General features: G+C 45.5%; 1 protein-coding gene across 1 annotated transcript; it reads right to left on the reverse strand.

The window, feature by feature from the left end:
* Positions 1-283: 283 nt before the first annotated feature.
* On the reverse strand, positions 284-13,086 carry ZMYND19 (zinc finger MYND-type containing 19). Its single transcript, XM_090022490.1, has 6 exons — positions 12,904-13,086; positions 11,740-11,799; positions 10,205-10,311; positions 4,094-4,234; positions 3,014-3,194; positions 284-1,499 (listed from the first exon to the last, which is right to left on the reverse strand). Exons 1-6 carry the CDS (start codon positions 12,952-12,954, stop codon positions 1,356-1,358), a joined length of 684 nt encoding a protein of 227 aa, XP_089878616.1. The 5' UTR covers positions 12,955-13,086; the 3' UTR covers positions 284-1,355.
* Between the last annotated feature and the right edge of the window lie 12,164 nt (positions 13,087-25,250).

Below are 25,250 nucleotides of genomic sequence, written 5' to 3' on the forward strand. Positions count from 1 at the left end.
AACTTGTTTTCAGGTGAAAATAAAATTTGCCTTCCACATTATGTGATTACGTTTAACTACATAAGAATTGAAAGAATTGGGGGTGGGTGGAAGGATTTTCAGATTAAATGACATGTTTGTCTCTTCAAAGAAAAAAAGTCACCCAAAACTACCAGTACATCTACCAAATTGTTTCAGACACCCCTACAGTATCAGCCTAGACACTGCAATAGCAGGTGGCCATGTGGGCCACAGGAGCATATCCACAAGCACAACTGAAATACCTGAGCTCTCTTGCATCCCATTTTTCTTTTAATTCCATAGATGACAGCAAGAATAATTTAGCTTCCTGCATAAAGCATGGTCTCTACTTTTTTTTCAAAGCAACTAGAAAAACTAGCTCTGCCTTTCTAGTGTTCTGGATTTTCCAGAGAGTTCTGACAGCTTCAAAGTGGAGGATCAGTTAAGGCATCTCACCTCAGCTCCAGAGCAATGGCCTTGAACTTGGCTCCACACTTGAAAAGTCTGCCTTGCATTCAACCCAACTGTGAACGAGTTGCAAACCCTTGCTTGCAAATACCTGCTCATGTACAAAGTGGGTACAAGGCAGCCAGATCATCAAGATACCACATGCTTGTGCACCAACTACCTACACAAGCTGGTGCATCTTATTCACACTAGTCTGACAAGCCATCTAGCCCCAGCCGGATCCTTGACCTTGTAAGCGGAAATAATGTCAGGGAGACCAAGTGTTATAAGAACTTTGAAAGCGGTTGGAAGGGAACACGAGAAAACTACAGAGCAGACAACAATTCATTCCAACCTTTACTTTGTTTGTTTGTTTTTTTAAATGTAACTTCCATGCAGAGTTCTCCAGAGTAACTGCTGATGTCTGAGCCTGTCTCCTGGCCTGGCACAGCCACATATACTTTTAGCCACATGGGAGAAAAAGCTTTTGCTACATGACAGTTAATTTTTTTTTTCTTTTTTTTTTTTCTTTTTTCTTTTTTCCTTTTAGGCCAACAATGTGTTCTCATCTGAACATTACAGTAAATGAGTCCTATCGAGAATTTCTAACAAAAACTGTACATGAGTTTACAAACATATTAACATATAAATAATGAGAAGCTTCCTGCCTGGAGCTCCACAGTAGTCTTTTTGCTTGAGAATACAATACTGGAAGGGAAGAGGTGATCCCTTTCCACAGCACCAGTTAGGCTGGCTTAGTCCAGTCAGCTGTTCTGCTCAAGCATCACAGGGTTTTTTTCTTCTTCAGTGCCTCTGGCTTCAATAAAAAGTCTGTCATTACTGTGCAAAAGCAAGAGCCCAATGCCTTTGAAAAGGAATCCTGCTGCTGAGAGGCCTATGCTGCCAGGTCATCGCTCCGGTCCCAGCTCTTGCTGGAAAGTTCGTTTCTTCTCCCGGCAGTGCTTCTTGTGAGCAGGCCAGTCTTTCTGCTGGCACTGAGACCCACAGTACCTGGCAACCTGGCATCGGCCACATATGTTGAATTCACGTAACTAGAAAGAACACAGAACAGAAGTTAATAAATCTGTTCAGAGGCAAGACGGCATTCCCCAAGAAGCCTGACACTCAACACACTCTACCACAAACCTATCAGTCTTTGGGGAATGCAAATATTCCAGCAACTAGATTCATTACATCAAGAGCTATGCTGCAAAAAGAACCAAAATACCATGTTAACAACTTTAATGGAACTGAGAACACTCAACAGTTTCCCTCTGGTTGTTTTGTTTTGACAGTACTCATGTTCTGCTGCACAGCGATCTGTGTTAAACTGAGTGTCTACAGACAGGAAGAGTTATGGAGTGCTGCACAAGCTCAACCCTTGCTGAACTGATGGCCAGCCAGAGGGCTTTGTAACATGGAGCACAAGAGAAGCAAGGGGAAGACATCCCTTTCCGGAAGGTAGGACGTAATACACATACATAAAGCAAATACAAGAACCTTAAGCCTTTGTTTAAATCCTCTCAAATAAGCAACCTTAATCTGCACTGCTTGGTCTCCAAGCCTTACTCAGCATTCATCCATGAACAAGGCTATCTGCTTTCCCAAGACAAAGGCACAGCCCCTTGCCCCGTCTCAATCAAGCCAGCACATGGCTTAGTCTCAATTTCCTGCAGCAGAAGTACTCGGATCACATCATTTTCCCTCCCCAAATTGTGCAACACAGGCTACCTATCATCATCTTCATAGCAGCTGCCAGCCTTGCTACTGCTCGACTCCCCTGTACAGCTCAAACTCTCCCTCATGAGGAAGAAAGGCTAAATTAATCTCAGAACTAGTTGCCTCCGTGCCATCCCTTTCACATCTTGCCAGCTATGGCAGATGGACTTCCCTGCAGTCCTCACCACTTGAAATAGTCCTTGTTTCTCCTGCACATAGGATTGATGGAATATTGAAATATTCCATCTGTATGAAGACTTATACCAGAGATTCTCTACAAAGGGAACAGCAAGGCAGCCTGGGGTGCCTTGAGATCCTTTCATGGGATGCCAAGCAATACTAACACTGTTAGATGTGCAAACCTGATTCACAAGGTGAACCCAGAGATTTCAAACAGAAATCCAAAGTGTTAAAAACAGTCTGACCTGCTATAATCTTTCTGAGTTATTTTCAAAAGAAAAATTGCTCTACTATTTTTCTGTAGCCCAAAACCTGAGAAAAATTTTCCAAAGGGTGCAAGTCTAAAAAGCTTGAGAATCACTGGCTTATACAAATGAATGCAGTATATAGCAAACTAGTCAGAGTAGCAACCCTGCAGAGGCAGAGAAACAGCTGTTAGGGAATTTAAGGACAGCAGTGAGATTATGAGATTCATTTCAACCAATTAAAAAAAATGCTTCCATCAGGTTAGAACAGAAAGTTTCCTCCTACAGAAGCACAGGTGAAATGCATTAGCATAGACCTGAGCATGCAGAGTACTTCAAGTTCTACTACAGGGAGCAATCTTTGGTTACAGGTATGGCGATCCCAATGGTCACTCGCTACTTCCACTTTATTTTGAACATACCTGTTTTTCTATCATTGTGCAGGGGGGGTAGTGGCATTCATAGTATGTGCATGAGTTCTCCTCTTCCTCCACAACATCCCCATTAGCGTTGTAATACCGTGTTACATTCAATACAGGAAACTGCTCTTCAATGGGATCTGTGGGAAGTTGCTGAATCGCCAACCAGTACAGACTTTGTTCCCTTTAATAAAAAACAAATATAAGGATAGTCCATAAGCTTATGAACTGATGTGTGTGGAAATTAATACCAGCTCCATTTGTAAAGCTGGCAGTTTATACAGAATCGCATTCTAGTTCAGTCACCCTGTGCATACTTTTATAAACGACTTCTTTTCAGGACTTTTTTTTCAGCTTGCATACAAAGAGCTACTGCCAAGAAACATTTACATCAAACAAGCTTATTTTGGTATAAAATTGCCTCAAAAACTTTAGGTTGTTTTTCTGGTTTGAACTTCCCAATTTTCTTGATTGTGAAAACATTTGCCAATCACTGCAATGCACTTGGTCTTCTCAAAGGAAGTTTAAGACTAACAGTGCTCAAGTACTGTGATGAGATTTCCTCAAGGTCTGAAATGGAACTTTTCAGTACCCAGCACATGTATTTTGTATTGTGGTGCACAAAGAATTATGCCAGCTGCTGTAATGGCATAGTGAGATAGCTGCCTGCCTGGATGAATTTCCTATTCGAAGAGACAAAGAACAGATACAGGAGGGATCTTATATGCACTGTCATGGTAACAAGGGGTTCTACTTTGCATACAAACCATGCTAGCTGTAGGTCACAAAAAAGGAAACCAAGAAACAGAAAGAACCTAAGTAGCCGCAATGCCAGGTCAAACAGCTAAGTGGCAAAACTACTATTTTTTTAAAAGCACACAAAACTATTAGGAGGCAGCAAGTGAATGTAAAAGGGATTTCTTGGAGAAATGGCTGCCTGCAAATACAGGGGACCAGCCTCAACAGTCCAGGAAGCCCTTTCCAGTCTTGCATTCCTAAAATGGTTCCCAGTTATTTGATGGCAAAAGCTTATCCCTGAGCTCTAATACACCTTTCATCAGTAAGTGACAAATGCTTATGTACCTTTGTTTACTAGAAATATCTTCAGCTTTGGGTTTCCATCCCCATGGGACTAAGCGCAGATTGTCCAGTCGGTTATCCACTGTCACGGAATTCAGATGCACCACCTGAAATCCTGGTGCAATCCCTCCCCTGTGCCGTTCCCTGCAAGAAATGAAAGTATGCAGTCTGTCTTTAGCAACAGGTCCCCATGATCAGAAACAAATAATAGAGATATCCCAAACAACTGGTTGCCTAAAGTCTTTCATCTAGTCACTCTATAACCAAGTGAGGACCTGCACACAGACTGCGGCTTTATACTCATCATGACACACCAGACAGAAAAGGGCATAAGTGAATACTAACTGGGGAGGTGGAATGCAGATTTTTTTTAAAGTATTTCTGTTTCAGTACAGACTGCCCACATGGCTATTTAGTCCTCTGGGGCAGATGCTTTGTTTACTACTATTAGGCCCGTGTAGATTCATACTCGGCATCTATGTGCAGTTCAACAGTTGGACCTCCACTAGGAAGCCTCCAGGTTAGGCAGACAGTACAAACTAAATGCTTCACTAGCAACCAGCCAGCATCATTGTTAAAGAGTCTATTTGTATCCAAGACATCATTATTAACCATACAGACTTTTTTGAGGGCTGATTCTTAGCATGTAGCAGGTCCTACTTAATATGCCTTGATCTGTATTTTCTTCCCATTTCCTCTTATTCTCTCTTTAACCGTCTCCATGTCCCTCCAGCTATTCCATAGTTGCTCCTTTCATCCTCCTTGTTTTTACCAATGCCACATTTTTCTCTTCCCTATTCCAAGCTTGTCTCTCATATCCAGTCATTCCCATCCTAAATGATAGTTCCCCATCTTAGATTTTACAGGGAAGGGAACTGGGTCGTACTATGCTTTGCAATGTGCCAAGTACTTTAACAGAAAGAAAACAAACACAAAAGGGTAGGAGACAGGCCTGGTGTCCTTGCCTATGTAGTTTGCCTGACATTTCCCATTATAAGATTCCATTTGCAGTTGCTTATACCTTTGCTTAAATGTAACTGCATGACCTAGTTTTCCTTGCTGAGAAGCTGCCTCAGGCAGAATGGTTTTTTTTAAATTTCAGCCTAAACGGTTCAGTCATTGTCAAGAACAGCTAGGGAATAATGTTGTGCCCATGTTAAAAAAAAAAAAAAAATCCAAGTGTTGTATAAACAACCCATGCTGTGAAGCAGGACTTTAGCAGAGGGTGGCCATTGTGTCAGGGATGTGGCCTTTTGCTTTCTCTGTGAAAATCTGCTTAAGTTTGTCCAAGTCTCAAAAAAAGACAATTTGATATGTTCAGGGACTTGTTAGAGCTTAGCAGGTACTGCTTCCAAGCAGGCTCCAGCCTGTCTAAGCTAGCATCACAGAGACTGCACATACTTCATCCCCCCAGAGCAACCAACACCAGCACTACAGGGACAAAGATGAGCTTTTCCTATAATGCTTTATGCACCAGGGAAGACTAGCAGCAGGGAATCAACCTCTCCAATACTTCAAAGATCCTCCCACTCAGGCTCATCACTGGCACCCAAGCAGCATGGAAAAAGCCATATGATTTGGATTCACAAGGAACAAAAACTGAACCAGGTGAAGAAAGAGAGACTGCAAGGAAGATTCTGGCCAGACAGACTGGAACGGAAGAAGACATTCTCCTCCTCTACCTGGAACCAACTGGAAGTTAGACGAAGAGATAGGACAAGAAACCAACACTGGGAGTCAGAAGGGGAAGCAGAGGATTAAGCTAGGAAGAAGTTGGTAGAGAGAAGCATAGATCAGACACAGAGATACTACAAAATGAGAAATGTAATTGTAAGTTAGCTTTAAAAACTCTAAGAAATTGCTCAGATGAGCTTGCATACTCCAGCCCCCCAGCTCACATTAAAGCCACATTGTAAAGTCAGACAAAGGTAGGGAATGACAGAATTAATGCTGCAAGAACGGCTATACATCAGACTCCTTGTGTGCACATATCAGTATCTCTCTTTAACTGTATGATGATCACCTACTACATTTTGCACAGGCTGGGTCTCATGAAGCACAGAGAATGGACCAGGTGTGGAAATAAATGAGGACTGCATAATGAAGTTACTGTCTACAGAACCCTTGCCTAATTTCTTGGAGAAGTTGGAAAAAGCAAGAGAATGGCAAGGTAGAGAAGAGAGAAATCTCATGGTCCAAGTGGAATACTGCCGTGTTGCACTAGGCAACCAAACTTTTCATGTAAGGTAATTAACCGCATTTTCTTCGCTATTTCTGTGCAGTGTGAAAACTCTGGGCTGTTTGTAAAGTGCTGAGTGATTACAACTGCAACTGCAGCCAATGGGAGCTGTGTCTGAATAAATTAAATGCCAAGTACTCTAAAAAAAAAAATCAGGTCCCAAGTGTCTCATTGGCATCCAAAGATTAGTGGATTTTTTTTTTTTTAAACTTCAATTTTTCAATGCCTCCATTCCCTTCTTGTTAGCGGAGGATAACACAAAATTTATGCTTGAGAAACCCTCAGATAAGAGTGAAGACCACTACAGTAAAGCCCATGACATCCAAAATCTGTCTTCAAAGCAGAGTTTCGGTAGAACATAAGTAAGGCCTAAAACTGAATGTTACACAGCAGGGCTAAAACACTGAAGATGTTAATACTGGGTGCCTTCCAATCAATACACTGAATGAGTCAAGAAGACTGGTGCAGGGTACGGGGGACCACGATCACGTAATTAAAGATGCATCATATTGCACACGCACAACTGAGCCAAATTAAGCTTGCACAGATGCCAGTGCAACTTATTTTCTCAGTACTTCCTAATTTTTAGTGCCTGACATTGCAGGCTTAATTATGTTCTTTCAACATCATGTTTAGTGTTTAACAGAAGCTCACATCCAGAGACCTTTCCCATGGGCATGCAAATCAGGAATGAGAGACAGCACCATCTCTGAAGCAGGCTGTAGAACAGGAACAGTATGAGCAGACTGGAGAAGGAGCTGTGGAGCAGCTAACTATTTGGTAACTGACTTTTCTCTGATACCTCTCCATTTCAGGCTGTCTGTGCCTTCACAATGAAGGCAAAGGCATCAGCCTCACCTAAGGTACAAGTTCCAGGACATACAAGGCAGTATGTAGTCTTCAGATAACCTTGCAGGTTCTAGATTCACCTACAGTAAAACCTGCTGACTACAAACACACTTTGCTGTCCTGTAGTATTCTACAGCACCTGTTGCAACCTAGTTACTTTAAATCAAAAAGACCATGTGCCCATCTCCTGATGAAAAATAAATTAGATTAACTAGACTCCTGTATGCAAGATAACAAAGAAGGTAGTACATGGAAAGAAAATTAACATTCTATGGGCAGCCTAACTAGGTGGACATACAAACTCTACTTTGAGGAGAGAGTAGGCTCCGTAAAAGCATGGAACAGGACTACCAGAATATAGGGTAGGAAACTTACTGCACATGCTACAAAAGGCACTGACAGCATAAGATTGTGTGCAGTTTATATTGCTGTCTCCAATCCTAAGTAAGTGTTGCAGCTCCCTCTCCCTAGTCTCTATTGAAAAGCAGTTTGCTACCTTTGCTACGCACTGGAAGCAGCTGCTAGCTCCCCGTGCTGAAAGTTTGCTGTATGCAAAACTAGTTGCACGAGTTGAACTAAAAGCTGCAGTGTTAAAAACCGTGTAGTTAACTGGTACCAACTGCTGTGTAAATACTTACTGTGGCTGAGCTCAAATCAGTGGTGCATCAGTAACAATCAGGCAGACAGGCTTAGTTTGATTTCTGTGCAAACTGGCTGGCTACAGAAAGTGCCAAATAACTCCAGCCTCACACTGTTTTATCACTTGCTACAGTTCAGGCTTTCAGCTTTGGCTTACACACAAAGTAAAGTCCAGGGAAGCCACTGGATGCTACGGTGGACAGCAAGCTTTTGCAATTCCCTCCTACATTTAGTTCACAGCACACAAGAGCATTAGCTTCACCTCCCACTTCGAGGAAGGGCATAATGCCAGGCAAAGCCCAATATTGAAAACATGGCATGTCTTTGTTCTTAGCCAGCTCTGCATTCATGCAAGTAAAGCTGAGTGACAATGGAGCATCAATGACTAGGGTAGGAAACCCAAGAATAGAGTGGCCCCAGCCAGACAGTACTTGCAGTCATTATGACTGAAGAACCTGGTAGGGGGGTCAGGAAAGCAAAGAACATCTTATGAAGTGAAAGACCATCATAATTCACACCCTGAAGAAGGTCAAGATAAGGCTAAACAGACAACCTAAGTTCTGGCACATCTTAAACTGACTATTCGACTTAGCAAAATTAATGCAACCATTCTGTTCTATTAACATGGCTTTGGATGTTTAATATGAAATACTACATTCACTGTAGCTGGAAATCCTTTAATGCTGGACACCAATTCATTTACAAGACATGATTTTAAAGATCCATTATATTTTAAATGATTCAGTGGAAATCATAAGCATTATTTTCAGTTGTAAAGGGAATGAATGGGGTGTTTAAAATATGAACAGCAGGACCACCAATATCTACAGAGCCTTTGACAGTCAACTGAACAAAAGCTAGATCCTTTGACAGGATTATTAATGCTAATTATGGAGTTTAAATATTAGTGTATTAGGTTTGTGTTCACTATCACAGACAATGTGAATTAGCAAGCAAATGTGCACCAAAATATTCCCAAATGTTTTGTTTTTCCATTTAACGCACTTATCCCTACAATAAGATTAGGCAACACTGCTAGAGGAGCTAAGTGTAAAATGTGTAGGCTCTATGATTCATACCTGCGAGGTGCAGCATGTTAAAACATTAAGCCTCACCCCAAGTTGTATGGGGATTTGGCCAGAAAACTCATTTAAGTACTGGACATTGTCATTTGACGGCATAATTCACAGAAATTACTAGAAAACAAGATCCCAAAAAGTTAATTTCGCAAAAGACGGGACTTTCAATAATTAAGACAGAATCTATTTCAGCAGTGTCTCAATAGCTACTTTTCACTATAAACTCTACTTCTAGTCCCAAATGATAAGCCTGAAAGGAACCAAGATAGATACGGGCAGCTACCTAAGAGAAGTATTGTTTATATCAGCAATTGATTTAACTATATTCTTTAGCCAGAACTCACATGATTATCCAAAGCAATGATTCTAATTCAGTTATTCAGTAGAATGGAAAAGTTAAAGTTAGTGGCAAACAAAGCTCCACTGAATTTAAACAGGGAGCTCAACCTTTATTATCCTTTCCCATCATTTAGAACAGGGATTGTCAACCAGGGGTACTTGAAAAGGCCCTAGGGGATATGCACAGGCAACCAGCGGAAGCTTGCATGCATCAGCTAAAATCACCCTGCATTCAGCCATGCACCCCTCCCACCACTCTGCATTCAACCACTGGGGGTACACTGCTCCAAAAAGATTGAAAACCCCTGATTTAGAAGACTGGGCAAGAAAAAATTACTTGGGTGTCACAACTGGCAGGTGTTAGCTTTTGTCCATAATTTACGGTAGCCATTTCTGAATTAAACTGCTTGCCTATATTATACCCAGCTACAATACAACTAGCTTCCCCAGCAGCAGTAACATTTTTAGAGACACATGAGGCTTGCTCTTTACTGGGTCTTATCACAACAAGACCTTACAGTGCCCTCTGCATTAGGTTCATAATGTATTTTGCACCCAGTCTACCTCAGGACAGGACAGAAATACAATGGGCCTGGACACAGCATTTCCACCAGTGTAAAGGAGCAGAAACACAATGCAAATCTTTATACTAATATACCTAGAATCTAGTGTCAAGTTAGCTCAGGAAAAGACAGCAGTAAGAATACACTGCCATAGGTTTCATGCATCCACTATTATCCCAGAATAACTATTTGCTCAGTATACACAGGTTACATGACAGGCTTGCCCCCCCTGCCTGGCAATGAGATGCTCTAAGAGCACCCATTGCAAATACTACCCCTTGAGTAACTGTCTGCTCTAAATCCCAGTGCAATCTGCATCAGTGTATACATTCTGCCTCCGGATCTTACAAACAAATATCAGATAGCATAAGTACAGGTTGAAAGCTACAAACTGCCCAATACCTACCATAGTAACTCATGCAGTAGTCGCCCAGATCCCCTTCCTCGGTTTTTGTCAAATGCATAAGCAAATATTTTAGCACCATTTCCATCAGCATCTACCTCCATCCGAGCCTGGGGAGAAGGAAAGAGCGTTCTGTGACTGAGGGCATCCAACTGTAAGCAGCAGCATGGAAAGTGCCATCTGGGATTTGGGAGACAGGAAAACACCAAGACCCAACAATGTCTGCCCCCAGCAACTGCAGGAAATCTATCACATCGGAGGTGATCTTAATGGGATTTAAGTTAAGTGGCTATTTAGTACCTCCCTTAGGCAAGGACCACAAGGTTATACTGTGTGATGACTAGGGGTGACAAAAGGGGGATATGCAGTACAAGAAAGTTTCACTTAGGCAAACAAGAATGATAATCCAGCAGCTAGGACACGAGTCTACGGTCTACTCCCTGCTCTGCACTAGATTTCACATGTAGCCAGTCTCTCTAAGCCTCACACCCACTCTGTAAAGCAGCAATAATAACACTTCCTTACTCCATAGCAGTGTTGAGAGAGTAAACATACTGGAAACTGATGTCTGAGGCTATGGTACTAGGACATTATTTATGTACTTTTAAAAGACAAATATCCACCATGGAGTGGATACATTAGTTGCTTCAGAATCTAGCACTTTTACCTGCAGCACCATAACAACAACTAATGAGATTGGGAAAGTGGAAAAATAATGAAGCACAAACTTCATTATATTACTGTAGTACTGAAGAACCCCAGTCAGAGGCCAAGGCCACATTGGTAGGCACTGTTCAAGCAGAACAAGGTGAGCCTTTCTTAATAAAGAACTAAGGGATTTTTTTTTTTAAATCAAGATAACCCCTCCAATGATAAATCCAGATGGATCTAGTTTGACACCATGAAGCAGACCTGGATTGAAAATAGTTCTCTGGCCCCATGAAAATTTAAGGTTGAGACATTCCCCCACCTCAAATCAATAAGAAAAGTTAGTTTCAAATTTGAGACTCTGAAATCCGAAAATATTAAAATTAGACTGAGCAAAAATTTTATTTTGGTAATTCCAAAGTGTCTGGACTTCAGCCTTTTATTTTTACACTTTATTTTCCCTTTGTTTTCCATAAATAAATAACTTTTCATTTTGAATCCCTCCAAGTTTCCATTTTTACCACCTGGAAAGATTTCTCTCTCAAATTTCTTTCAAAATGTGAAAATTATTGAAGCCAGCCCTTTCCTAGAAATTATCTGTTCCAACAAATACGATTAAAACAAAAAAAAAGTCTATTCAACAATTTCCAATAAACTTGTCTTTTAAGGACAGTTAAACTAGTTTGTAACCATCCCAGAGACCGCTTCAAGTGATTTAGGCATGGAACTATCCATCTGCCTCAGCACGCAGCTGAGAAGGACGTATTCAACCGTTGTGTAGACGTACGATTTGATGGCACAAGTCTAATCAGAATATAGCTACCATACATTAGATCAGACGATACAGGAGTTGTTTGTTTCATTTTAAAAAGGGAGCTTAGATTTCTCACCTCAAAAGAGTAACTTTCCACTAATGGGATGTCTTGTTCATCTATGAGCGTATACTTTGTCTGAAATATATCAAACATATTAAGAGCAGTTAAGAAAAGCTGCAATGTTTTAAAATATCCAAAGTCAAACCTGAAGTGATTCTACAACAAACTGAACTTGAAATACTTTAGCAGAGTAAGCAAGCAGCACTGATACAACCAGGTCCTGATAAGATAACTTTGCCACCCAGTTTACACACGCACAGATTTGTAGCTATAGGCATCACGTAATAATGTAGTTCCGCACAGGAATGGACGGACAAAACACGCAGACCCCCAGCACACTGCAGACAACACCCAGCAGGACAGTGAACACTTTTAAGGTCACCAGTGAGACGACAAACTATTCAGTCCTTCCAGGATCTGGAAGGGACAAGCCCCCAGAGCAGGTCTCGGGTTGAGAGCAGCCACTGACAGCTCAGGGAGGGAGAATCCCGTCTTATTGCTAGAGCCCACACAACACCTTGCAAAGAGCCAGCTCTAAATCCCATATGCTCTCTCGCCATCACTCCAGGCCTCCCTTCCCCGATGCTGTTTGGGGAGGAGAACAGAGTAGTAGGTTAAGCCCATATCAACTGCCTCACGCTTCTGGAGACTGCACGTGCGTGGGCAGCACCCGCGTGTCCCTATGCTACCGGGAAAGCCCGAAACCAGCCTGGCGTGGCCCATCTGCCCCACGTCCCCGGGCACGCCCGGGTAGCCTCCATCGCAGGTGCGCGTGGGCGCCGGCCAGACAGGAGAGCGCGCTGCAGCAGGCCCGCGGCTCTGGGCACGACCCGGCAGGGCAACCCCCGGTCCCCGGCTGGGCTGCCGGCACACCCGCCCAGGGGACGCCGGGAAGCGAAGTGACGGACTCGGCGGCGGCTCCAGCGAGGCCCGCGCGGGGAGGAGCGGGGTGGGGCGGCGGCCTGCCCCGGGCGCAGCTCGTGCGGGGATGCGGCCCGCGGCGCTTCGGGCCGAGCCTCGTGGCCGGGCCGCTGCGCCGACGCCAGCCCGGCCCTGCCCCGCCAGGCTGAGGACACCCCTGCCCCGCCCCGCCCCCAACCGCCCCGGGGAGGCGCTCCTGGGCCCGGCCGCAGTCCCCTTAGCGTCCCCGCCGCCCTCGGGCCCGGCCCCGGCCCGCACCTTGCCGGCAACCCGGCCGAGTCGCACGATCCCCAGCTTGAAGTCCGTCATGGCCGGGCCGGGCCGGGCTCGGCGCCACCTGCGCTCGGGGCTCGGACCCGGGCCCGGACCCGGGAGCCGCCGCCGCTGCCACGCGCCGCCGCCTCGCGCACACCCGGGGGGCGGGGCCGCACGCCACCTCCCAGCCCGGGGCCGCTCCACCAACCACAGCCCGCGCCGCGCAACGTCATACGCTGACGGCCGCCGCACGCCCAATCGGGAGGCGGTGCTACGCGCGGTCACGTGGGGTAGAGGCCGCCGGCGCTGACGTCACACTCGCGGGAAGCTTTGTGCAGCCAACACTGGAACTACGCGCGCGGAGGGGCGGGGCGGGGCGGGGATTTAAAGGGGCCGCGGGCGTGTCTGCGCTGCACCGGCTTCTCCCGCGAGTGCAGGGTGGTCCTGGAGCCACCTGCAGCCCCAGCTCCGCCTCGGGTTCAGCAGCTCTCCGCACCCGTCACTGGCGCGGCTGCGCCAAGCCCCGGGACCCGGTCAGCTTCTGGCCACGATCTGCAAGCCCAGCGTCGCCGGCCTCGGCCATCTCCGAGGGGCCTGGGCCGAGCTACGGGTGTGCGACTAAGCAGAAGCCTCCAAAGCCTCTTTCTAGGTGGCCGTAGCCTGAAACTTTGCAGATGTGACAGTAGCTCGGTCAGCGAGGGAGAGGAAGCCACCCCCGTGGCTAACCAAACCAGGAACGAGGTGCAGGGAAGACCGTATATTAAATCATCCCTATCCGCTGTATAGAATCGTAGGGCTGGAAGGGACCCCGAAGGACCGTTGGGTCCAGCGCCCTGCATGAGCAGGAAGGACATCTGGGGCAGACGACCGCAGCCGCGTGACTGTCCAGTCTCCTCCTGAAGACCTCCCGGGTGGACGATTGCACCACTCCCCACACGGTTACCTGTCACCTGGGTAACACCAGGAAGGAGGCTCTGGTCAAGGGGACTCCGAGGGGACTGTGGGGCCACTTTCCTGTCCCTGTCCCGCTCACGTCTCTAGGCAGAGTTTCACAGGGCAGCGTCCACTGGCTCCTTGGATGCGTTTGAAGACCAGAGGGCACTATCCAGTGTGCTATGCCCAGTGTTTCCCCTTGGCTTGGTGCACGCATTTTGAAACTTTGACCCTCACTTCCATCCCTGTTCTGTCTTTTATTTGTCCCAATGATCAGTAATGTACCCTTAGTGGCCCCTCTCATCAGGTGGGGCTTATAGCTATACTTGGTGAACTTTGGCCCATGTCCCAGAACAGTACATCAAAATACCTGTCACACAGTGGCAGAGTGGATGCTGAAAGGGAAAGTGAACCGGCTATGACCAGAGTTGTTTCCACTGTTCCCCTCTCACTTGCAGCCTCCACTATTTAAGGTCCAGGAAGTTCGGATTCAGAGGCTGTATCCATAACTCCCGTTCTCAATAACTACTGATGCCTCTTTCCACCAAGAACACGTCCAACCCCTTTTTGAACCTGGCTAAACTATCAACTTCTACCACATTTGATGGCAACAAGTTCCACAATTAATTCCACACTGTAAAAAAGAACTTCCTTTTGTTAGTCTTGCTCTTTACTTTGTCCTTAGTGTCGTTCCATTGTTGTCAGACAAAATCCTCTCGTAAAGTGTTAGAAAAAAACCCACCTGCAAAACTAAACCCTAAGGTCAGCAAGGGATATAAATGTGGGTCTACCCCAGCTGGGACTCCAACGTTTTATTCCCAGCTCTGCCACTGGACCATGGAGTGGATCTGGATGAAGTCATGTCATTTCCTCATGCCTCAGTTCCCCCAGCTGTACAATGGGATGCTGATATCAAATTTCTTTTGTACAATGCCTTGAGGTCTCCTGAGGATAACAGCTAGGGGTTATCTCCTGTCTGCTTAAATGTAGCTATGGAGTTAATTCAATTTAATTGCCATTGAAGTTTAGTGTGTAAATGTCTGGACCACACAGACATGGTGCAAGACATATTGTCTTTGTCTAAGCTGGTTGTCTATTTAACCCCAAGAGACCAGATCCTAGGAAGCACCAACACTTTTTCTATTCCATTATACATAGGAATCACAGGCTGAGGAATAAGGTTGTATGCCAGCCTAGGTGACATGGTCACTTTAAAGGGTTATGTTATCTTAAGTGGTTATAGAGAGGTAGTTAGCCCTAGAGTCTCAAGTCAGGCAGAGGGCAGGGCAGGATGGCACTTCAAAGACAAACTCATTTAGCTACATCTGGTGGAGTAGGCTGTAGCTGAGGAAAGATTATGCTTTTTGAACTAGTTTTTAAGGTGCCACCCTGCCCTGCCTTAAAGATCTGGGTTACTCCTTTTGCCTTCTGAATAATCTTACTTTGAAGCTACTGCTGATAACTTATTTGCTTCTAGGTTACAGCCCTCCTCCATTCCCTTCTGTGCCTATTTTCTTTTGCATTGGCAGTTAAACACAAGTTATTGTTTTTACCTAGTATTTGGCTTTGGCTGTACTTATTTCTTTCCCAGACCTGAAGGAGAGCACTTTGTTCCTGAAAGCTTTTATATGTCTCTTCCAACTATATAGTTGATCCAATGTAAGTATCACCAAAAAAAGAAAAAGCCCTGCTTCTCAGATATTTCCTGGATCATTTCATTAACAACACTCCGACCTGACTAGATTACTTTAATTCAGATTTAAATAAATGCCCCCTGCTCAATACCCAACTCTTTTCTTTGGAATCATAATGAAATATTAACACCATCCCACCAAGGCATTCCCAGTGGCCCACTACAATTCTTTATTAAACCACTTGAATAAATTAATAATCATCTGAAAAGCTAAACAACAAGAGTCTTAGGGCCTGATTGTCAAGCCATCATCTATGTATCTGTGTGTACAAATACATCAGTGATTCAGCTTCCCACTTGCAAATTTGCTGCGGCTTCCATCCAATAAGAGAAGATTCAACTAGCAGCAGTGCTCCATTGGAGAGCGTGCCCTACAAGTGGCCCTCAATAAAATCTGAATTGTGCACCTAGATTAGATCAAAGAGCATTCTGAAGAGAGGGTCATTTTACCCTTCCTGTTATTGTACTCTTAATAAGCAAGTGTTCTCCATTCCCTTGGGAAGCTTAATCAAAGCCTAAATTACCTATATCTTCCTCTCTCTCTTATCTTCTGCTGCTGCATAACTGTCAGAGCCTGGAATGATTCTGCATCCGCCTTTGTAGTATACAGTAGTGGTTCTCTTAGTTTTGGAGTTGCATATCCCTTTATAAGTTTAAGCTACCGCGTAGCTCTATGATTTAGTATTATGAATAATAAAAAGGTAAAATGTTATGTCATGACACACTATAGTTTCTCCAACAACCTATGAAAGTTTGTGCGCATTTACTAATTTAAGTGGCCAAGGTTGAAAACATCAACAAGCGATCAACTGTTTTACTTGCCCTGTATTGCCAACACCTAATGAATATATTCCTCTGGATCAGTGTTCTGGATTAAATGGTAGTAGCCTATGTTTTTAGAGCAAGAGAACCCCTACTGTTTCCACGAGGTCTTGAATGTCAGTAGCCTGCAGCTGAATGACACGTGAGGTCCAAGGTGACTTGTACAGTATTAACAAAAATATCATGGTAAAGTTTGCCAGCCGATCCTGTCACTAGAATCACAAACAGGTTTTTAAAGTATTAAACCAATCTTGCTCCCAAGGAAGTAAATGGCAAAGCTCCTTCTGGGTTTTTTGGAACAGAAACGGGGGCCTTTAATGGGATGAGAGTTTGTCACTGCAGAGACTAAAACCAAACAAATGATGGTTTCTATCACAGGAAGAACAATGACAAACCACAGTCCAGTATCACTTTAGTCATCCCCAGCAGCAGCTGTGTTTAGCGGGATCAGCAGCAGTTGGGAATCAAAGCAAATGCTCACAAAAGCACATTGTAAGGCACTAACACAGTTGGACAAATGACTGAGCAGATGCACCTGATCTCTTCAATGTCACTGAGGATGTTTTCAGGCACATTTTGCTGCTGTTATGTTCAGTACTCAACTACATCTTGAAAGGAGGAACTCAAACAGCATAAAACCCCAAACTTCTTGGAGTCAAATCACAGTTGGGTTGTAGAAAGAAACAACAATCAAAACCATGACAGCAAAAATTTCCCCTTTATTCCACGCACATTAGACAAATGCAACTTGAAAAGGTTTAACTTGAAAAAAGGCTGACGTTGCAGTAAAGATTATAAGACCAGAATCTGCCTGAAAATGGAAGGAGGAAAGAAAAATATTGTTCTTGACTGGGATGTTGGCAGCTATACAAATTGAATTAAAAATATTTGAAAGATGTAAAGATAATTCAAAGCACAGAGAAGTGGGTAAAGCAGCTAGAGGGGCTAAGTAATAAGGAAAGTTCAAAAGAGCTACTTGTGTATAATTTGGCTAAGCAATCAGTAGGGTGAGATATGACAATTATACATCTGACGGCCATGAATGTTAGGAAGAATTGTTTAAAATGGTTCTAGCAACTTCTAAACAAGAGAGATGTTAAGAGGAAGATGAATCTCAGGAAACATTCCTCAATCCATTACAAGTAGAATTGTATCCACAGGAAAGAGCTAAAAGCCCTATTGCCCAAATCTATCACACTACTCAAACAAAGCAAATGAAAATATGCTGTCAGGAATGCTGGCTGGCTGGGGAAGAGTTTGATGCCTCCCCAGGACTTCTCCACCTCTCATTGCCATGATTTCCAAGCAAGGTATTTTAAAGAGAGAAATACAGTGCCAGGAAAGCATCACTAATGGTGTTGCATATGATTGTCACTAACAGCTCAATACTAGTGAGCTCTTTGTAATACACTTTGGATTTGAATAACACCTGCCACACTTAACAGCTTTAGGAAGGTTTGCTCCCCATGTCAAATGGGTTCATTGTGATGTCTCCATGCAACAGCTGGGGAAGAGGAAGGCTCCTCTCAGTCTCAGTTGAGGGGCATATGCAGTACACAAGGCAGTTACACTTGTACCATATCATGTTTGTTACTAAAGCAAGACTCTGGTGTGACAGCTACTTTTCAAAGCAGGTGATTACACTAGATATTTGGATGTTTCATTACTGATGCAGGTGCCACAGATCAGGGAAGGACTTTTCCCAAGGTCCTACAAAAAGCTTATATCCAGGTCAAAAATAGAGCTCAAATTTCCAGTTTCACTTCATTCTTTCACTGATAGTTGTAAGCAAGGATGTATTAGTTCCCCCATGGCTGCTGCAACAAGGGAGGATGGAACAGACCAAGCTGCGGAATACAAGGAGTTGCTGATGTCACACAGGGCAGCTACTGCTCTACCCACTAGATAGGGGACAGGGCTCCATCAAGAAAGCAACAGTGGAAATGGAATACCAGCAAAAAGTAACCAAGTTTTTGGCCCAATACTACATGAATGACACCCAGCCCTGGAGCACATACAGGAAACCATTGCTGCATTCAGAGTACTACTGGTAAGACACCAAGCACACTTAAAAAGGGAATTTCCTTCTTGCCCATGCCTGCCTACGACACTGCCTGGGCCCAATGGTCCTGCTCTCATCCCAGGGTTTGAGCCAACAGAATAATGAGTTTCTGACACTTAGCTGAGGCTTGAATGTTTAATGTGGGCATCATTTTGATGTATACATCAGCAAAACAACCTGCCTGACAGCTCAGTGTTGCAGCTACCCATAATACTGTCTCAGCAGTAGCCTCAATACAGAGTAAATGGCATAGATTGGGGAAGTTCACTGCCACCTGGAACTAGCACTGAATCCTCCTTTACTCCCCTGCACTACTTCCATTACCTATTCACTGATGTGGACGGTTCAGGCTATGGGCACACATCCAATTAATCTTTGTATCTGTTGATTACTGTTATATCCCAACTGTCTGTAAGATCCCACATGCCCAGTTTAGGAGTCCAGTTACCATTCTCTACTACCTCTCTTGTCACCTCTATGCATTACTGGGGCATCTACTCCCAGCGAAGACCCTTGCAACTCATAGCTATAGGAAGGGCCTGATTCTCAGTCCTGAAATATGCATCTTGACTGCAGGGGTCATCTGAACAGAGAAGGCAAGGCACTTCGGCTCCCGCACATCAACCCTCTGAAGGGCAAGGGTAAGTACTCTGTCTGGTGGGGAGTTCTGCTGTGGCTAAGCCAGCTCCCTCTTCACCTCAGGCCTTCCCCGGAGCTTTCCCAGTGAAACATGATAAATGACTTTCAGCCTAGTTTCATTGCTGCTGGAAAGTGAGTCTCTCCCTTCCCTCAATGGGCTGGAACAAATCTCTTGCCCTGCTGTGACCAGGTGTTCCCTTTTTTCACTATATCCACTTCCATGCCCTCTTTCCTCTCCTTGGAGCACCAGGAATAAGAAAGAAGTCATCACTGCTACAGAGCCAGGGTTTGTAGGTATCTATCTATTTATGAGGCAGCAGGAGGCCACTGCCCTCCTTTCTGAAGATGAGGCTTTCCTTTCTAAGCTTCTGATGTCTGCTAGAGATGAAGCAAAATCCTGGATCTGAGCAGCTCAGATCTTGGGGAAGGATCAAAACCTGACCTGAGCTGTGCAGCTGGACCTCATCTGAGTCCTACTGACAAGAATGCCAGTGAGGATCCCATGTTGGGCTAGGCCTATAGAGCAGCACTTGGCAGGACACAGGTACTGGGGAGGGAAAGGAGAAGGTGGGTAGCATCAAAACCAACAGGCACACCCCAGATGCACGGCTGTGTGTCCTAGACAAGGCCCCAAATACCCATGGTTAGATGCCAGCTTTCCAGGTCAGAGTATCCAGGAATTTCTTCAACCTGTGTGTATTGAAAGAAATTATCTCCTTGGGCTCCAGACTTCCCCCAAAGAAGAGTCCCTGATCTTTGAGCCCAGGTCCAAATTCCTGGAGAGACAAATATCAGGCTAAAGAAGACCCAGATGGTTTTGGTTATGAGTTCCAGTTGTCAAGTTTCCCAAAGTCCTGATTACACAGATAACTTTAGGTAGGTTTCTGCTCCCAGTGCTGCTACCCTCATGGGTGCCCCAACACTTACTTTCCTCCTCTGCCCTCCCAGACAGTCTTCATCCACCTCCACTCACATAAAACTCTACCTTCTTCTGCTTCAGGTCTCTCTTCTCTCTTCCCTACTGTTACCAAATTCTCTGCTCTTTCTCCCTTCTCCCAACCAATTAGACCTGGCTTCCCCAAGACAATACTAAACCTGGGCTTCTTATCCTCCCACAAGCACAGGACTCTTGCTCCTTACACTGTGTGCTAATCTGAGTTTGAGTCCAACTGAAGCATGAATGGCATCAGCAAGCATGGTTGGGAAAGCTGCGAACTAGCCAATCTATTAGAATTGCAAGGGAATAACATAGCTGTGCCAGAGCTGGTTCTCACTGCTGTGGGATTTTAGGGCATTTGCGTGTCTCAAGTAACCCCAGAAGGAATTTTTTTATAAAATTAGTGACACTGCTGACGATTGTGATCCCCCTTCCCCCCCAACAGCCCAGGCAGGGTCATTTTGGGGAAAACCCGGGAAAAGCTCTGCAAATAAAAACCAACCTGAAGCCATCTTGTTGTTCCCAGCTGGTAGCTTCATGTAGGGCCCAGAACATGGACTCTGCATGTCCACTGGGGTGCCAGGGGCAGGGGAGCGGAGCTGATCATTATGAGCTTTGTTACTTCACCACATCACCTGGTTCATGTGATGCTTGCCTAGATTATGGAGACACGACCCACAGGCCACTGCTCACCAACTTGGACAGTCCTGGGCCAGCCACTTACTTACCAACCAATACAAGCTGCAGGGAGACCAGTGTTCCCACCTACACTTTCGGGAGGAAAACACCATCTCAAGGTACTCATGTGTCCACCCTCAGTCATCCCAAGCAGATGTGTCCCTCTGCATCTCCCAAGATGCTTTGGGGTGCTTACAGGTGTGCAGCTGTTTCTGGTGCTGCTCTGCTACTGAAGTGGCTTTTTCTACAGGACGTGCTTTGGAAATGGTGGAACTCTAAGGCTCCCTCTATTAGTCACTGGTTTTATACTGCTGCCTCCACCCAGGATCCCTGTAGCTGAGGAAAACTGCATGAGGTTCCCACTGGAGACCATCCCTGCCAACTTACCCAGCTCAAATGTACACTCCAGAGTGATGTGAAATGCTAGCACCCATTTCTCATAATGTGCTTGGCCCCAGCTGCAGCCAAGACCCAAAGAGAGGCACCACTTGGTCTTTTTTGTTGGGGCAACCTTTATTTGAGGTCCCTGAGAAACACTAGATCAGACTATAAAAAGCCTGAGCTGAAGCAGTCCTTTAGTTTTACTTAGACTTAGATATATAAATTCTCTCCCCCCATTGATTTGGACTGTCCCATGATTCTGATCCTGGCCCACATTTCAGGTGCACTTTTTTCATTTTCTTCTCAAAATGGAAGGTAAGACAGTTCTTTGGGACAGCAACTGTCTTTTGTTCTGATTTTGTACAGCGCCAATACAATAGCATAAGCGCTGGTTTGTCACTGGGATTTCTATGTGCCGTCATGCTACATAGCATTCTTAAGGATGTCTTTGTGTTTTAATGTTTTGCCTTAGAGGGTACAAGGGCAAATCCTGTAGATATAATTTCTCAGGTGTCAGTCTGGCCTGGCAGAAATAGTGTCTGTTCCCTCTAAAGCCTGCAAAGCACTTGCAGAGCCAAAATAAATGTTCCCTTCCTGAATAAACATCCTCACTGATTTCACTCACTGCTGTCTGCTCTCACCAGAGGGCGGAGGTTGCAGATCCTGGCAGAAGTCTTGGTTTCACAGCAAAAACCCCTTTACCAGGAAGGTGGATTTTAAAAGTGAGATTAATGTAAGTGATGCTAGTTTGTTACTATTCAGTTTATTCCTTTGACAGTCCTCTGCATTTGGGTAAAGATCAACTCTATTTTCATAGTGGCCTTCTCCAGTTCATTACAATAAGCCCTCCACACTGGGCTCACATCAAAGTAACAGACCAGAGTATCCCAGTTACACCATCGGGCAGAGGCGGAAAGTCAACCTGGTCAGTAATGGTGAGTGTGCTCTTCAGACCATGTTCTTATAGCCTTAGGTGGGTTTTTTTTCCATGCAGGGTAATTTCTCAGGAAGGCTGTCTCCTCTTGCCTCCCTGGGTTGCTATCAGATCTGAGACTGCCTTTCCCTAGGTACTTAATGGCCCCTTTTGTTCCATCTGTGGTTCTGCCTTTTCTGTCTACTTGGTCTTGGTGCAGCTTTTAGTTATGTCAGCATTTTATTTTGGAGGATCTCAACCAAGCTGCTTTTCCCAGCACCGTCTTCTAAAATCAATCCTGTAGGGACACTTTCCTCTCCACGTTCAGTGACTGAGCACAGGTAACAATTTTGATCTTAACAGGACAAGATCAAGGTATTTATCCCATTTTTTCCCCTTTATCATTACTCAGCTTTCCCAGTTTTGCCCACCCAGCTAAGGATGTTGTTATGGGAAGGCAAACAACACTTGCATGAAGCTTAAAACCTGTTCGCCAAAGGAGGGGTTTGCTATGGCAGCATAAGTTGTTCTGAATACAACAGAGGTAGGTAGGTGGTCAGTAGCACATGGTTTACCAACACGGCGTGGAATCAAACTGCAAGAGCCACTGTGGTGCAACTTAGAGCACCGCCAGGGATTTAACTGACAGCTCTCACTGGACTGTGCTGCTGCCCAATACAAAGTGCTGATCACTTCTGACTTTTCCCTAATATGCCTCTGCATTATGTTCTTAAGCCTAACGGGGCAGGAAAGAGAAGGGAGGGAAGAGGCCAGAGAGAACAGAAAGCTGCCGTCTCCTTTGGGGACTTGTCTTACCTTTAGACTGCTCTAGCCAGGGAAAGAACCTGCCCTCTTTTTACTTTGATCCTATATATGGCAGAAGTGGACGGCAATTTAAGGCACTGACCACAAGATGAGAGTTCAGGATCCCGACAAAAGGAAAAAATGACAGTAGAATACGGACCCTGGATTTCAGAAAAAGCAGACTTTGACTCCCTCAGGGAACTGATGGGCAGGATCCTCTGAGAGGCCAGTCTGAGGGGGAGAGGAGACCAGGAGAGCTGGTTGTATTTTAAAGAAACCTTCCTGAGGGTGCAGGAACAAACCATCCTGATATACAGGAAGACTAGCAAGAGTGGCAATGGACCAGTTTGGCTTGGCAGTGAACTATTTGGTGAGCTTAAACACAAAAAGGCAGCTTACAAGAAGTGGGAGCTTGGACAGACTACTGCAGAGGAGTATTCGAGTATTGCTTGGGCACACAGGGATGAAATCAGGAAGCCCAAAGCACAACTGAAGTTGAAGCTGGTAAGGGATGGGCAGAGCAACAAGAAGGGTTTCTACAAGTATGTTAGCAACAAGAGGAAAGTCAGGGAAAGTGTGGGTCCCTTACTGAATGGGGCAGGCGATCTAGTGACATATGAAGAAAAGACTGAAGTACTCAATACCTTTTTTACCTTGGTCTTCACAGGTAAGGTCAGCCCGCTCCCAGCAATACCACCCAACCTGACCACAGTGCAGCGCAGCCCAGCCCACCACTGTGAAGAGCACTGCCTTTCAGCCCCAGCCTGCCCCCCGCTACAGATCCTGGGGCACAAGGGGAAGGTAGCACTACACCCTATGCGGCAGCAGTCTGCTCTACTCTGCGCTGTGGTCAGGCCAGGTAGCAGTGCTGGGAGCAGGAGCTATGGCAAACTTTCAGGTGCCCACATCCCCCCCACGTAGCCTCACTCCCAGCACTGCGTAGCACAACCCCAGCCCTAGCCCTAGCCTGCAGCAGCAGCCAGCCCAGCCAGTGTGCAAATCCAGGTGCACAAGCCTCCCATGTCCTGCCAGGCTGCGTGGCACTCCCCTCCCCGTGGCCCCTGGACGAGGCGCTCCCTCATACCCCAGCTATGCAGGGCCTGCCCCTGCTGCAGCCCTACCCCCATGGCCCTTTTCCCTCCCCCCACCCCTTTTTCCCCACAGACTTACCTGCTGGGGGGCTTGTCCCCAAATAATTTTCTCCCTTGATCAGCCCCCCCTTCCCTCCCCACAGACTTACCTGCTGGGGAGAGGGGGGCAGTGGCATGCACAATACATCTTGGATGGCTTTTAAATGCCAAAGGTGATCTCCTACTTAAAGAGGTTAGAGACCACCAAACTAGACTGTTCTCAGTAGCAGATGACAGAACAAGGGACAATGGTCTCAAGTTGCAGCAAGGGAAGTTTAGGTTGGACACAGTATTAGGAACAACTCTCTCACTACAAGGGTGCTGAAGCACTAGAACAAGTTACCTAGAGAATTGGTGGAATCTCCATCCTTGGAGGTTAAGACCCAGCTTGACAAAGCCCTGACTGTGATGATCTACAGGGATGGTCCTGCTTTGAGCAGGGGGTTGAACTACATGATCGAGGGCCATTCCAACCCTCATTTTCTATGATTCTCTGATATGATTCCAGCAGAAAACTGACAGGGCTCTGAATATTTTACTTGCTATCAACTGCAGGACCACTGCACCTAGGGGTATACCATAGGCAGAGCTGACCTGAGCAGGGTGCAAGGCCTAGGGGAAATCAGCCTGTGTGGGGCCCTGCCCCCAACTCCAATCCTGTGCACCCTGCACCCGAAGAAGCTACTGCCACCATCAGTAGTGGTGGTGTTGGTAGTGAGTGGCCTGATGCGAAGCCGGCAGCAGTGGCACGGAGTTGCCACGGCTGCTCCACAGGGCCCCCAAAAGTGCAGGGCCCAGGGCAGTTGCCCCAGTTTACTCCCCCTAGGGATGGCCCTGACCATAGGGATACTTTTGAGGGTGAGGATACAAGTTTGTTACCAGAGAAGCTGTTTGCAACTAATTTTTTAGGTAAGAACTGGAAGCATGTGCTTCATTGATACGTGCACATCTTAAGCGTGCTGTTACGGCAATGCTGCACTAATCAGCAGTAAGTGCAGTCAGGAGGACACCCCCCCCGCAGGTTCTGGACACCCTAAAATTACTCACATCACAGCTGCTCAACCCTGTGTATGCTGTGACCTCAGCTTTAGCACTATATGCTTTCCTCTATCTTCTTAAAATGTAATTTTGCAGATGCTCTAAATAATCCAGCACCAAATAAGTACAACACAGCTGCAGCATACTTCCACATGTGGCCTACCTCACCTTCCTATTCCATATGTAGCTGGTCAAAGGGGACTCGTGGCTGGGCAAGTACAGGTAAGGAAAAAAAAAAATCAAAAGTCTGTCTAGGTGCTAACACCACCCTCTGCATCAGAACACTGAAGCAGCCATTAGCTGCAAGACTCTAACTTCAT

Source organism: Crocodylus siamensis, chromosome 11, assembly GCF_052110815.1.
Source record: "Crocodylus siamensis isolate JL-2025a chromosome 11, ASM5211081v1, whole genome shotgun sequence".
NCBI classification, from domain to species: Eukaryota; Metazoa; Chordata; order Crocodylia; family Crocodylidae; genus Crocodylus; species Crocodylus siamensis.

Bases quoted from the DNA above. Each gene is read 5' to 3' on its own strand.
- ZMYND19 (XM_090022490.1), bottom strand. From the start codon at position 12,954: ATGACGGACTTCAAGCTGGGGATCGTGCGACTCGGCCGGGTTGCCGGC. The intron at 10,312-11,739 runs GTGAGAAATCTA...CCTTCTCCCCAG, and splicing joins TGGAAAGTTACTCTTTTGAG to GCTCGGATGGAGGTAGATGC. The intron at 3,195-4,093 runs GTACATAAGCAT...TTTTTATTAAAG, and splicing joins GATATTTCTAGTAAACAAAG to GGAACAAAGTCTGTACTGGT.